At 44.3% G+C, this 11,176-nt stretch overlaps 1 protein-coding gene across 1 annotated transcript in view; it reads left to right on the forward strand.

Moving 5' to 3' along the window:
• Nucleotides 1-11,176, forward strand: part of STAB1 (stabilin 1) — a 145,403-nt gene that overhangs the window by 14,181 nt on the left and 120,046 nt on the right. Inside the window, exons 6-10 of the mRNA XM_018562472.1 lie at nt 2,848-3,044; nt 5,169-5,299; nt 7,502-7,629; nt 8,425-8,504; nt 9,333-9,455. Of these exons, the coding sequence (XP_018417974.1) occupies nt 2,848-3,044; nt 5,169-5,299; nt 7,502-7,629; nt 8,425-8,504; nt 9,333-9,455 (659 nt within the window). The remainder of the gene's footprint in view (nt 1-2,847; nt 3,045-5,168; nt 5,300-7,501; nt 7,630-8,424; nt 8,505-9,332; nt 9,456-11,176) is intronic.

Below are 11,176 nucleotides of genomic sequence, written 5' to 3' on the forward strand. Positions count from 1 at the left end.
GGGAGACGCCAGGCCCCATCAACGCTTGCCTGGCGGCAGGAGAGGCCAGTCCCCAGCAGTGGTAGCCAGGTAAGGAGCATGTGCAGGGAAAGGGACCCCTTCGACCAGCCCACCTGAGACCCTCCAGAGCCCACCATAAAAAGTCTCGGATGGGCTGTGCAGGATCTATGGTGTGCTCTGCAGGGTCACTCTCAGGTGGGGTGTGTGGGGTCTCCGTTGGGCTCTGCAGGATCTCAGGTGGGTCCTGTGCGTTACTAAGTGCAGAGTCCAGTGCATTACTAAGTCCAGAGTCCAGTGCGTTACTAAGTCCAGAGTCCAGTACGTTACCAAGTCCAGAGTCCAATTCAGATACTGTTCTACATTGCTGTATAATGTATTGCTGGGATTTGTAGTGCTTAATAGCTGGTGGTATTCTGCATTGCTGTATAATGTATTGTTGGGATTTGTAGTCCTCTGCAGAACTACCAGGGTCTGTGACTGGGCCCTGGCATTCCACCACTTGGGGGGCCCAGAAGGAGGGGCCCTCGTAACTGCCGACATTGCAGGTTCCCGGGCCCCCCTTCCTTCAGTCTGGGGCCCCCCATCCTTCACACTGTGCCTGGATCATGTGTCTTACAAAGCTCTACAGCAACAAAACATAATAATGTGCAGTGTGGATTACAGACCCATTTTAATGACAGTAATGTGCCAAATTTTGTTTGGCAGAGATTCCATTGCTGCACACAAAAATTTCAGGATGTGTAAAAAGAAAAAAAAAAGGCACAATTGCTGTTATACATAACAAACAACTGCAACGCAATGTATTATTACAATATTCTGTTCTGTAAGCAACACCTTATTTTCTGGCAGTACCCATCCCGACACTAGACTCTGGATCTACCCCTGCCCGCTAAATTAGGCTGCCGCTACGGGATTTGAATCCTGTATAACGCAACCGCCAGGCGCCAAGAGCTGATTTCATTGCGGATGGCATCGGTGCCCGGCGGTTGCCGTATTCAGGACTGTGGGTGGCGTTGGATAACATGTTGCAATGTCCAGGTGCCGATGCCATCTGCAATGAAATCAGCTCCCTGCGATTTGCGACATGTAGTCTGACGCCGCCCACAATCCTGAATGCCGCAACTGCCGGGCACCGATGCCATCCGCAATTAAATCAGCTCTCGGCGCCCGGCAGTTGCGACATATAATCCGACAACGCCCAGAATCTCCCTCTTCGTTTCCTCCACGGCAATGCTAAGTGCTGGGAGAAAGTGACATCACTCCCAGCGCTCTATGGTAGATAGCCGCACAGGAGGAAAAGAGGGAGACATCCAACCACGCACTTCTAGCCCTGGGTCTAACCCATCTGTCCCCACACAGGTACAGTATATATTATATATATAGGTTAGTACAACAAAAAGGCATCATTGGATACCGCATTACTCTCGTATTTTGTCATCTTATTTATATATACTTATTTAGTTTTTTTCAGTTGTATGATTTAGTGGTGAAAATTATTAGTGCCTCCCCAGTTTTGACTGTGGTATCTTATGTGCCCCCACTATATATTGTTCATAGAGTTGCCACTGCAGGTTACTAAATGGTGAACTGCAGTCCAGGCACAGACTGAGTGACAGTTATTTACGAACCGCGACCATGTTATGGTTGATTGGCTGGCTGACAGTAGATCTGCTATGGATTAGACTCTTCAAGGCTGGCACATCCACTGCCAGCCAGTCATAACCCAGTACAGTCATGGGTTGCAAGGACCGCCTGCATCCTAACAACCAAAGCTTGCACATACTCACTCCCTGCCTTCATTGGTTGCTAGGACTGCCAACGTCCTAACAACCAATGATGTCACATGTGTGCCCCGTCCCCTGCATAACAGGATGACGGAAGTCATCCAGACCTTCAGCCTGCTCCTCCTCTTGGCTCACACCCTCTTCCTGCTGAAGAAAGCTATGGGGGCACTCTGATGGGGACAATTAATGTAAGGGGGCACTCTGATGGAGACAAATAATGTAAGGGGGCACTCTGATGCGGACAAATAATGTAAGGGAGCACTCTGATGGGAACAATCAATGTAAGGTGGCACTCTGATGGGGACAATCAATGTAAGGTGGCACTCTGATGGGGACAATCAATGTAAGGTGGCACTCTGATGGGGACAATCAATGTAAGGTGCCACTCTGATGGGGACAACTAATAATTAGTTGTGTTCCCTTACATTAGTGCCCTCTTAGGAAAAAATGTCAATTGTTTAAGTAAACTAAATGTCATCCATTAAAGGAGAACTATGAGGTGAGTGAAAATCACTCAACCCCATAGTTGGAGCCGACATGTGACAATGAAACTGTCACACAATTGTCACAGGTCGGCTCTATAGATCGGGAAGTGAGTGAACGCATACCGTTGCTCGCTCACTTTCCGATCAGCTCCCTGCAGAGAGTGGTGACTGTCAGTCACGGCTTACCGCAGGGATTCCCCCCTCCCCGCTCTGATCCTCCAGCGCTGACTGGAGAAGCGGACGGGGGAGGGGCGGGTACACCTTGCTCTGCCTTTAGATAGGCAGAGCCAGCTGTCACTCACGCAGCTCGATGTGGGGATCCGTCCCGGCTGCGCCGCTCTCAGTATGTAATGAGCAATAGGTCGTTATATACTGAGCTTTGGGTCATGGGAGGACGTTAGAATATGTCCTCCTGTGACCCTTAAGAGAACTATGGGATAGAAAGGTTACCCCATAGTTCTCTTTTAAGTGTTAACAACTATGTTGAGTTTTTGGGTTTAGATAAACTTTGTTAGGATTATTCCAAAAATAAACTTTTGTCATTTTTATACATTATGTCATATGTTTTCATTTTACAGCCGAAGACCCTTGTAAGTCTTCACCCTGCAATACATGGGCAGACTGCAAGGTAACGGGGCCACGCCAGTACACATGTACCTGTAAATCTGGTTACTATGGGGATGGAAAGACTTGCCTGGCTTTTAATCCATGTTCAATTAACAACGGAGGATGTCCAGAGAACACTACTAAATGTGTATATCGAAGTCCAGGAAAGGTAAGCAACAAGATCCAATGACATTGATTTTTCCATTGCAGAAAACAATGATCTTTTTTTGTCACTGATAATAAAGCGGACCTTGCACTCCAGGCTGGGTTCACCTTTTCTGTGTGCCCCCCCCCCTTGCTAAAACACTGCATTACACATAAAAAACCCTTCTGGGGAAAACTTTAGTTAATGTACAGTACTTACCTTTCCCCCAATCTCCCTAGTGTGGAGGTGATGTCACCATCCTGCCAACCCGATCCCAGGGAATGCTGAGTACTCCAGATTCCAGGGAAAGCTTAATACTCCAGATCCCAGGGAATGCTGAGTACTCCAGATCCAAGGGAGTGCTGATTACTCCAGATCCAAGGGAGTGCTGATTACTCCAGATCTAAGGGAGTGCTGATTACTCCAGATCTAAGGGAGTGCTGAGTACTCCAGATCCTAGGGAATGCCAAATACTCCAGATCCCCGGGAATGCTGAATACTCCAGATCCCCGGGAATGCTGAATACTCCAAAACCCCCGGGAATGCTGAATACTCCAGATCCCAGGGAACGCTGAGTACTCCAACTTTCATAGAATGCTAAGTACTCCAGATCCCAGGGAATGCCAAATACTCCATATCCCAGGGAATGCTGAGTACTCCATATCCCAGGGAATGCTGAGTACTGCAGATCCCAGGGAATGCTGAGTACTCCAGATCCCAGGGAATGCTGAGTACTCCATATCCCAGGGAATGCTGAGTACTCCAGATCCCAGGGAATGCTGAGTACTCCAGATCCAAGGGAGTGCTGATTACTCCAGATCCAAGAGAGTGCTGAGTACTCCAGATGCCAGTGAATGCTGAGTACTCCAGATCCAAGGCAGTGCTGAGTAATCCAGATCCCAGGGAATGCTGAGTACTCCAGATCCCAGGGAATGCTGAGTACTCCAGATCCAAGGGAATGCTGAGTACTCTAGATCCCAGGGAATGCTGAGTACTCCAGATCCTAGGGAATGCTGAGTACTCCAAATCCTAGGGAATGCTGAGTACTCCAGATCCTAGGGAATGCCAAATACTCCATATCTCAGGGAATGGTAAGTAGTCCAGATCCCAGGCAATGCCAAGTACTCCAGATCGCAGGCAATGCCAAGTACTCCAGATCCCAGGGAATGCCGAGTACTCCAACTTTCAGAGAATGCTGAGTACTCCAGATCCCAGGGAATGCTGAGTACTCCAGATCCTAGGGAATGCTGAGTACTTCAGATCCTAGGGAATGCTGAGTACTCCAGATCCTAGGCAATGCTGAGTACTCCAGATCTCAGGGAATGGTAAGTAGTCCAGATCCCAGGCAATGCCAAGTACTCCAGATCGCAGGCAATGCCAAGTACTCCAGATCCCAGGGAATGCCGAGTACTCCAGATCCCAGGAAATATTGAAGCCCAAAACTTGTGAGAAGACAATCCTGCGCTGTGCTACGGCATCTTCTTTCAAGATTTGGGAAACCTAACATGGCCTGGAATTTTACCAAAAGGATGATGAGGTCACCCTCACTGGGAGCATATATTATCTATTTTTCCCCACTTTTCCACAGTTTAATGTGGTGTTTTAGCAAGAAGAAGCGGTGAACACATGATAAGCGGCCCTAGCTATTTAGGTGAACCTAGTAATTATTATTTATTTTCCTTTAGCAGACATATAAATGTGCCTGCACATACCTCTGTTCGCTATTAAAATGATCAGTACTCAAAAACTTGCCTTATATAAAGTCTAACCCTTCCTCCCCATTCTCCTAATCCTTTTCATAATTCATAGTTCGAGTATATTGAGCTGTAAGAGAGAGAGGTTGCTTCTTCCATGTACGCAGCCCTCCCTGCAAGTACTCCTGTGTACAATGTACAATGATAAAACTCAGCATTGGGTGTTTTTAGAACTTGAATGTCCTTCCCAACCCTACCAAGTTTATGGGATGGGGTATACATGTGCTAATGCAATTCAGCAGAAGACACATTCAAATCACCCATGTACCTCACCCTAATCCTGATAAGGTCTTCCATGCACTCCACAACAAAGTGTAACATGTATAATCTATTTTACATCTTGCTGCCTGCTTACACTTTTGAGCTCTTTGTACTGACTATCGGTAACTTCCAGTCTTATTGCAGTTGTCTCCCTGGACTGATAAGTCGAGGTGCGCCTTCTCAGTGCACTATGCCGGACGTTTGTCGCTCACTCACTTGTGGAAAGAGTGCACACTGTGAAGTAGTGTCCCCTGGAAAACACAAGTAAGCTTTTCCTGTCTTCAGTCAGTTTTGAGGGTTGTTCACACCATGTCCGGATCATGTCCAGACCAGAACAGTTTGTTCCCGGACCAAAAAAGCATCCCAATGTATCCCTATGGTATTTCTGGGCTCTGTTCACACCAGCGCAGTACGTTCCGGTCTAGACAAAGACAAAAAAAATACTGCTGGTCTCATTTTGTCTGGTCTGGAATGCATGTAAACACATCAAAAATGCATACGAACGCACTGGACCGCACCTGAAAGCCCATTTAAGCTAAAAAAAAAAACACTCTGGAACGCTGTAAAATCGCAGCAAAATACTGGTAAAAATGTACTGTACTGCATTTGCAGATCTGCTCCAGACATGGTGTGAACAGAACTACAGGTAAAAAAACAGTACATGAATCTGTCTTGATGCAAGCCTCTTTTGTCCCTTGGAAAGTTTTGCTGCATGCAGTCAGGGGTGTGGAATAAAAAAAAAACTACTTGTCCAAAGGTCTAAAGCGGGGGCCCAATCTACTTGTCTCTCATAACTATCACTTGTCATGATACAAAAAATCATTTTAACCAAAACCGTATTTAACCGTGCTAAGAGGCACTTTTAATTGGCCAGCGCTCTCAATTTGCAAGCAAAATTCTAAATCCATAGTGCAGAGCTGCGATGGACGCCAGTACACCCATACTGGCGGAGGGGAAGGACCATTCGCTGAAAGGTTTAATGCACATTGTGTGTGTTAAAGAGCGCTGCTGCCTGGCTACCACAATATGACACACAGTGGAATAGGGGCAACACTCAGCGCACACACACACTGCCCTACACGTGCATTTTTTTGCCTGCAGGTGGCGGGGTTGGTTTTATCTTTTTTTATTATTTATTTTATTATTTTTTACTTTTTAATTTTGATTAATTTTATAATTTTTTCCACTTTATTGCTATCACACAGGGGCTAACAAGCCCCTATCTGATAGCATTTGGAGGTGAGAGGTTCTCTTTATGGAGCCTGCCCTCCGATACAGAAGATCAAGCACAGCAAAAAAAAAAAGTAAAAAATAATAAAAAATATTAAAAAAAAAGATAAAACCAACCCCGCCAACTGCAGGCTAAAAAATGCACGTGTAGGGCATTGCGTGTGTGCGCTGAGTGCTGCCCCGTTTCCACTGTGTGTCACCCAATTCATCCTTTGCTATATGTGCTCCAAGATGGAGGCTCTCATAGAATAGAGTTAGGACCACAATACACAGCAGTGACGTGCAGTATGTTCTGTGCTGGGTGAGGCATTCCCTGCCCCCAGCCCACCGACGCCCCGCCCCTCTACCTGGTCACCAAGCTATGTGTGGAGGTGCCTCCCTGTCCCTCACTTGCTCGTCACTGGTGAGGCATCGAGATCAATGTCCTCAGGGTTTTTTTTCCTTTTGTTTTGATTGGACAGCTTGAACCAATGGTGCTATGCCATTGGTCCAAACCATCCACAGAACTCAGCCTCTAAAGCAGAGTAGAGGTTGTTGCAGCTCTTGCCTCACTATGTTAGGTTACACAAGCAGTGGGGAAGCCCGATGCTGTGTAACCTAACTTAGCTGTCAAATGCCGGATGCAGCGCCGCCTGCAATTACCAAAGCAGCGCTTCATCCATGACAGGTTACACGGCGGGGAGGCTTTTCCTGCTGTGTAACCTGTTAGAATCCGGTCTGAATGAAGAAAAAGATGTTAGCTTCAGACTTGAAGCTGACAGTTTTTTCCTCCATGTTACTAGGGAGGCAGGTGAGACTCTGCCTCCCCTGGCCACACGTCCCTGCTACACAGAGGGGCCTTGACAGTGTGGCTTCCACATATTTTGCAAAAGTTGTGCAACTACCTGAGCCCAGACACATTGACTCTTGCCATACCGTCTCTGACTAAAATCTTGTAATATGTATTATTATTATTGTATGGGCCCCCTGTCTCCTTCAGTAGGAAGCCTGTCTTGCAGGCCAGATACAATCAGTCTATACTTGCATAAAAGCTTTAATGGACTGTAGCAATACTTTCTAGTTCTTTTGTAATGAAAATAAATGTTTAGGCACTGGTTTGGCATGTTTAGGCACTTGCAAAATCTCAGTAGCGTTAATTTACATGTTTTAACCCAAGCACATGTTTATAGTTAAATTAATTTGTGATTTAAATATCGTTTTAGGAAAACATTAAACTGTTACATTTGTTTCCTGAAGGTGCGTTTGCATGGAAGGAGAAATCGGGGATGGCAGAAATTGCTATGGTAGCCTTTTGTATGAGATTCAGAAGTTTAACATTGAGAGCACAGACTTGAAAAAACAGAGTGGAGCATTAAGGGTTTTTGGTGAGATGCATGCTTATGGCATTACTGATTACAGATCTGGATTTTACTTTTTTGGGCTCACTCACACAGTAGTGCGCATCCGTACAGCGTGCCTGCCTGTGCAGAGTCCTGATCCCGGGAGGGACAGGTGCAGCGTGTATTTGCGTTCAACCACCTGTACATCCTTATGGGAGGACGTGGCTGCACTCGGCTAAATGCTGACCTTAACCTCCCATAGGAATAAAGAAAATAGCACAATTTATAAAATTTTTCACAATTTATAAAATTTTTCTCACATTTTAGGAATATATTTTTTTAGTTTGTGAAGCACAGTGTTTTGTTCTTTTTTCCTATTTTGGGTGTACTCGCCTATTAAGCACAGCTGCTTTTAGAGTGTTATTTGATTCCTAGCGCAGTTTTGTTCTATCTAACATTACTCCCATAGGAATGTACAGGCGGCTGCACGCACATGGACGCAGACTGTCGGTGTAAATTATAATATTTTTATGTCGGCATTATTTTCAGGTTTTTTATTTTTCACTTACTCTTTGGTTTGTGATATGGAGCTTTCTCTAAATCCACTGGGAATATTTGCTTTGTTTGAGTCATTACCATTCATTTTAATAACCAATAGTATATTTGGAAATTCACATGGTAATCTGGTGCGACAGGTTACTAATACCTGTCCTTTGGTCTAACTGTCTCTTGGCTTAAAGTTAAAATATCAGAAATATGCTGTTTTACAGCAAAATAAAACAGTACTTTACCTATTCAGTGAAAAGAGTTTGCATGTAATTGAGATTTTCTTTTTACCAGAGGAAGGGTGTGCACTGGCGCTACGGAAATTTGGTCCTTTCACAGTATTTGTTCCTCTTATGAAAGCAAGTCAAATGAATGTAAGTGCTAACCATGCAAGAAGGGAGCTATTATCTGATCATTTCTGAACCATACATATTTTCTAATATTTACATGGTCTGTTTGAATGTTTTCCAAAATATTTCCAATGCCATAGAATTAGGCTGACCTTCATACAGGTATAATTGTTAGGATTTAATAGCGGGTGTTTGGCCACATTAGGCCTGCCAAGAGTGCAGGGAATCCCCACCTTAGTTAAAGTTAAACTAAATTCAAGTACTTTAACTATTAACAACAATGTAGCTTATTTGTGTATCACTGAGGTTATTATTATAATACAGGATTTATATAGCGACAACAGTTTGCGCAGCGCTTTACAATATAAGGAAGTTATTCCAATCACAATACAATTCAAGACAAGATAGTAAGGAGGGCCCTGCCCCCGAGGGCTTACAGTCTAAAAGTATAGGCTTACTTTAATCCCTCATTTCAAATGTTTGGAAGGGAAATTATCCAAATAGTTCTGCAATTGGGTTGTTCATGTTATAAAATATTTAAATGATCTATGAACCTCATATCTGCCCTTCACAACTCTAGAATCTTCAGTCGGAGCAGCAAATTATTATTATTATTATTATTATTATTATACAGGATTTATATAGCGCCAACAGTTTGCGTAGCGCTTTACAATATAAGGAAGACATTACAATCACAGTACAAATCAAGACAAGATGGTAAGGAGGGCCCGGCCCCTGAGAGCTTACAATCTAAAAGGGGGGGCAAGTGATACATGAGGAGGTAACTGTGCGGGGATGATTGTTTGATCCTGATTTACTCCAACGCTGATTTACTTTTATTTATATTTTTAGGAAACCACGGCTAAATTATTTTGTAAAGCTCACATTGTTGCTGGCCTGTACTTGAATTACAATTTGAAGGACATTGGTGAACTGTGGACGATAGGTGGGGATATCCTGAAATTTTCAGGGCTGGTAAGAACCGGTATTATTACTTTTATGATGCAGAAGGTAAACTTTAATATATATTTAATCTATTAAATAAACATTAATATACACTTAATATATTTTTCCCCACACAACATACCAATACCTTTCCAATCATTACATTCCCCATCCTCCCTCCTTCTCTTTTTATTCCTCTTTTTTCCCCCCTCTTTGCATTCTTTCTTTGAAGTCCCTCTGTCTCTTACCCCCTTCCTCTCCTTTCTCGTGTGCCCTATCTCCTTCTTCTTACCATTTCCTTATCAGAAACCTCTATGCTCCTGTTCCAAACTTCCCAAGGTTGCTGCTGGACACTAGCTGTTGCAGGAATATCCCTAAATTGGAAAAATTGGAAATAGCAGGTTAATAGATACATCTTATTAAAGTGACATTAAAGTCTAAAAAAAATGTTCCCTCCCCCCAATGTAAGTGTAAGCACTTACCTTAAATTATGTTTCTTAATCCGATCTTCTTCGTTAGTGTCGTTTTCAGCTGTCCCTCCAGCACTGCAGCAGGTCTCCAATCCAGCGCTGACTCCTGTGTCCTTGCTGGCACTTCCTGTCCCACGCTGTCTGCTTGCATGTGCACGCTTCCATAGACTTAGCTCGTGTCTCTCCTCGTCTCCCGGCTGAAAATCTGCGATCCTTTGGGGTCGCCCGAGATTTTTCGGATGGGAGCGCGCAGCTTGCTAGCAGTAGATCTTTGCAAAAACACCTGGTGGTTTAATAACCTTTAAAGGAGAACTATGAGATGAGTGATTTCCACTCACCTCATAGTTCTAGCCGACCTGTGACAATGAGACTGTCACAGGTCGGCTCAGTAGATCGGGAGGTGAGCGAACACATACCGGGTTCATGCGTCGTCTTAGTATACCGCGAGCTGTAGCTTGCGGTATACTGAGCTTAGGGTAACGGGAGGACGCTAGTTTGTGTCCTCCCGTTACCCTAAGGAGAACTATGGGGAAAAACACTGACCCCATAGTTCTCCTTTAAGCTTTACCATGCTATTATTCCAATCTCAATAAAAATGATTGAACAAGAAGTTAAAATATATTTTTAAGAAGGCTCTTAGGCTGGACATTAACAGGCCAGTCCCACCCTGATCCAACAGTCCAATGCATAGATCAAGTGGGGGTATTTTTAAGAGGTGATTATAAGTGCTTCTCAAAATGCTTTGTTGATGTTTGCTGAGATTTTCAACTTTTGAGCATCTCCATGCCACCTGGACAATTTTTTCCATACCTTTGGAAGAGTAGAAAAATGTTAGCACCTATTTCAGGTTTTTATTGATTTGTTGTCCCAAAAAATCTCTTACTTCCTGTTTGATCATTGAGACAGAAAGTGAAGGCAAAATCTTTTCAATGGGGACACAGTCAGCCTGAAGCAATTAAAACCCCTTTCCTGCTCTATTTTTAATAAAATGGTTTTGTAGACATGTGCACCGTCAAAAAATTTGTTTCGTTTTGTTTGATTCGGATTTCGTTTTTCGGGATTGGGGTTCGAAATTCAATATGTTTCGGGATTTGGACAAAATTCGTTAGCAGCAGCAAAGCGACATTTTTTTTTTTTTACAGTCTGCAGAAGTAGAAAAAAAAAGCATGAGGTTCCCCCCCCAATTCGTACCAGACCCTTTAGAACTGGTAGGAATGTTAGGAGGGACCCCCCCCCCCCCCCCCCCCCCGCGGGGGGGGAGAGGGGGTCGGGGAGGGGGGA

This window comes from Nanorana parkeri, unplaced genomic scaffold (genome assembly GCF_000935625.1).
Source record: "Nanorana parkeri isolate BGI_ZX_2015 unplaced genomic scaffold, ASM93562v1 scaffold579, whole genome shotgun sequence".
In the NCBI taxonomy this organism is placed as follows: Eukaryota; Metazoa; Chordata; class Amphibia; order Anura; family Dicroglossidae; genus Nanorana; species Nanorana parkeri.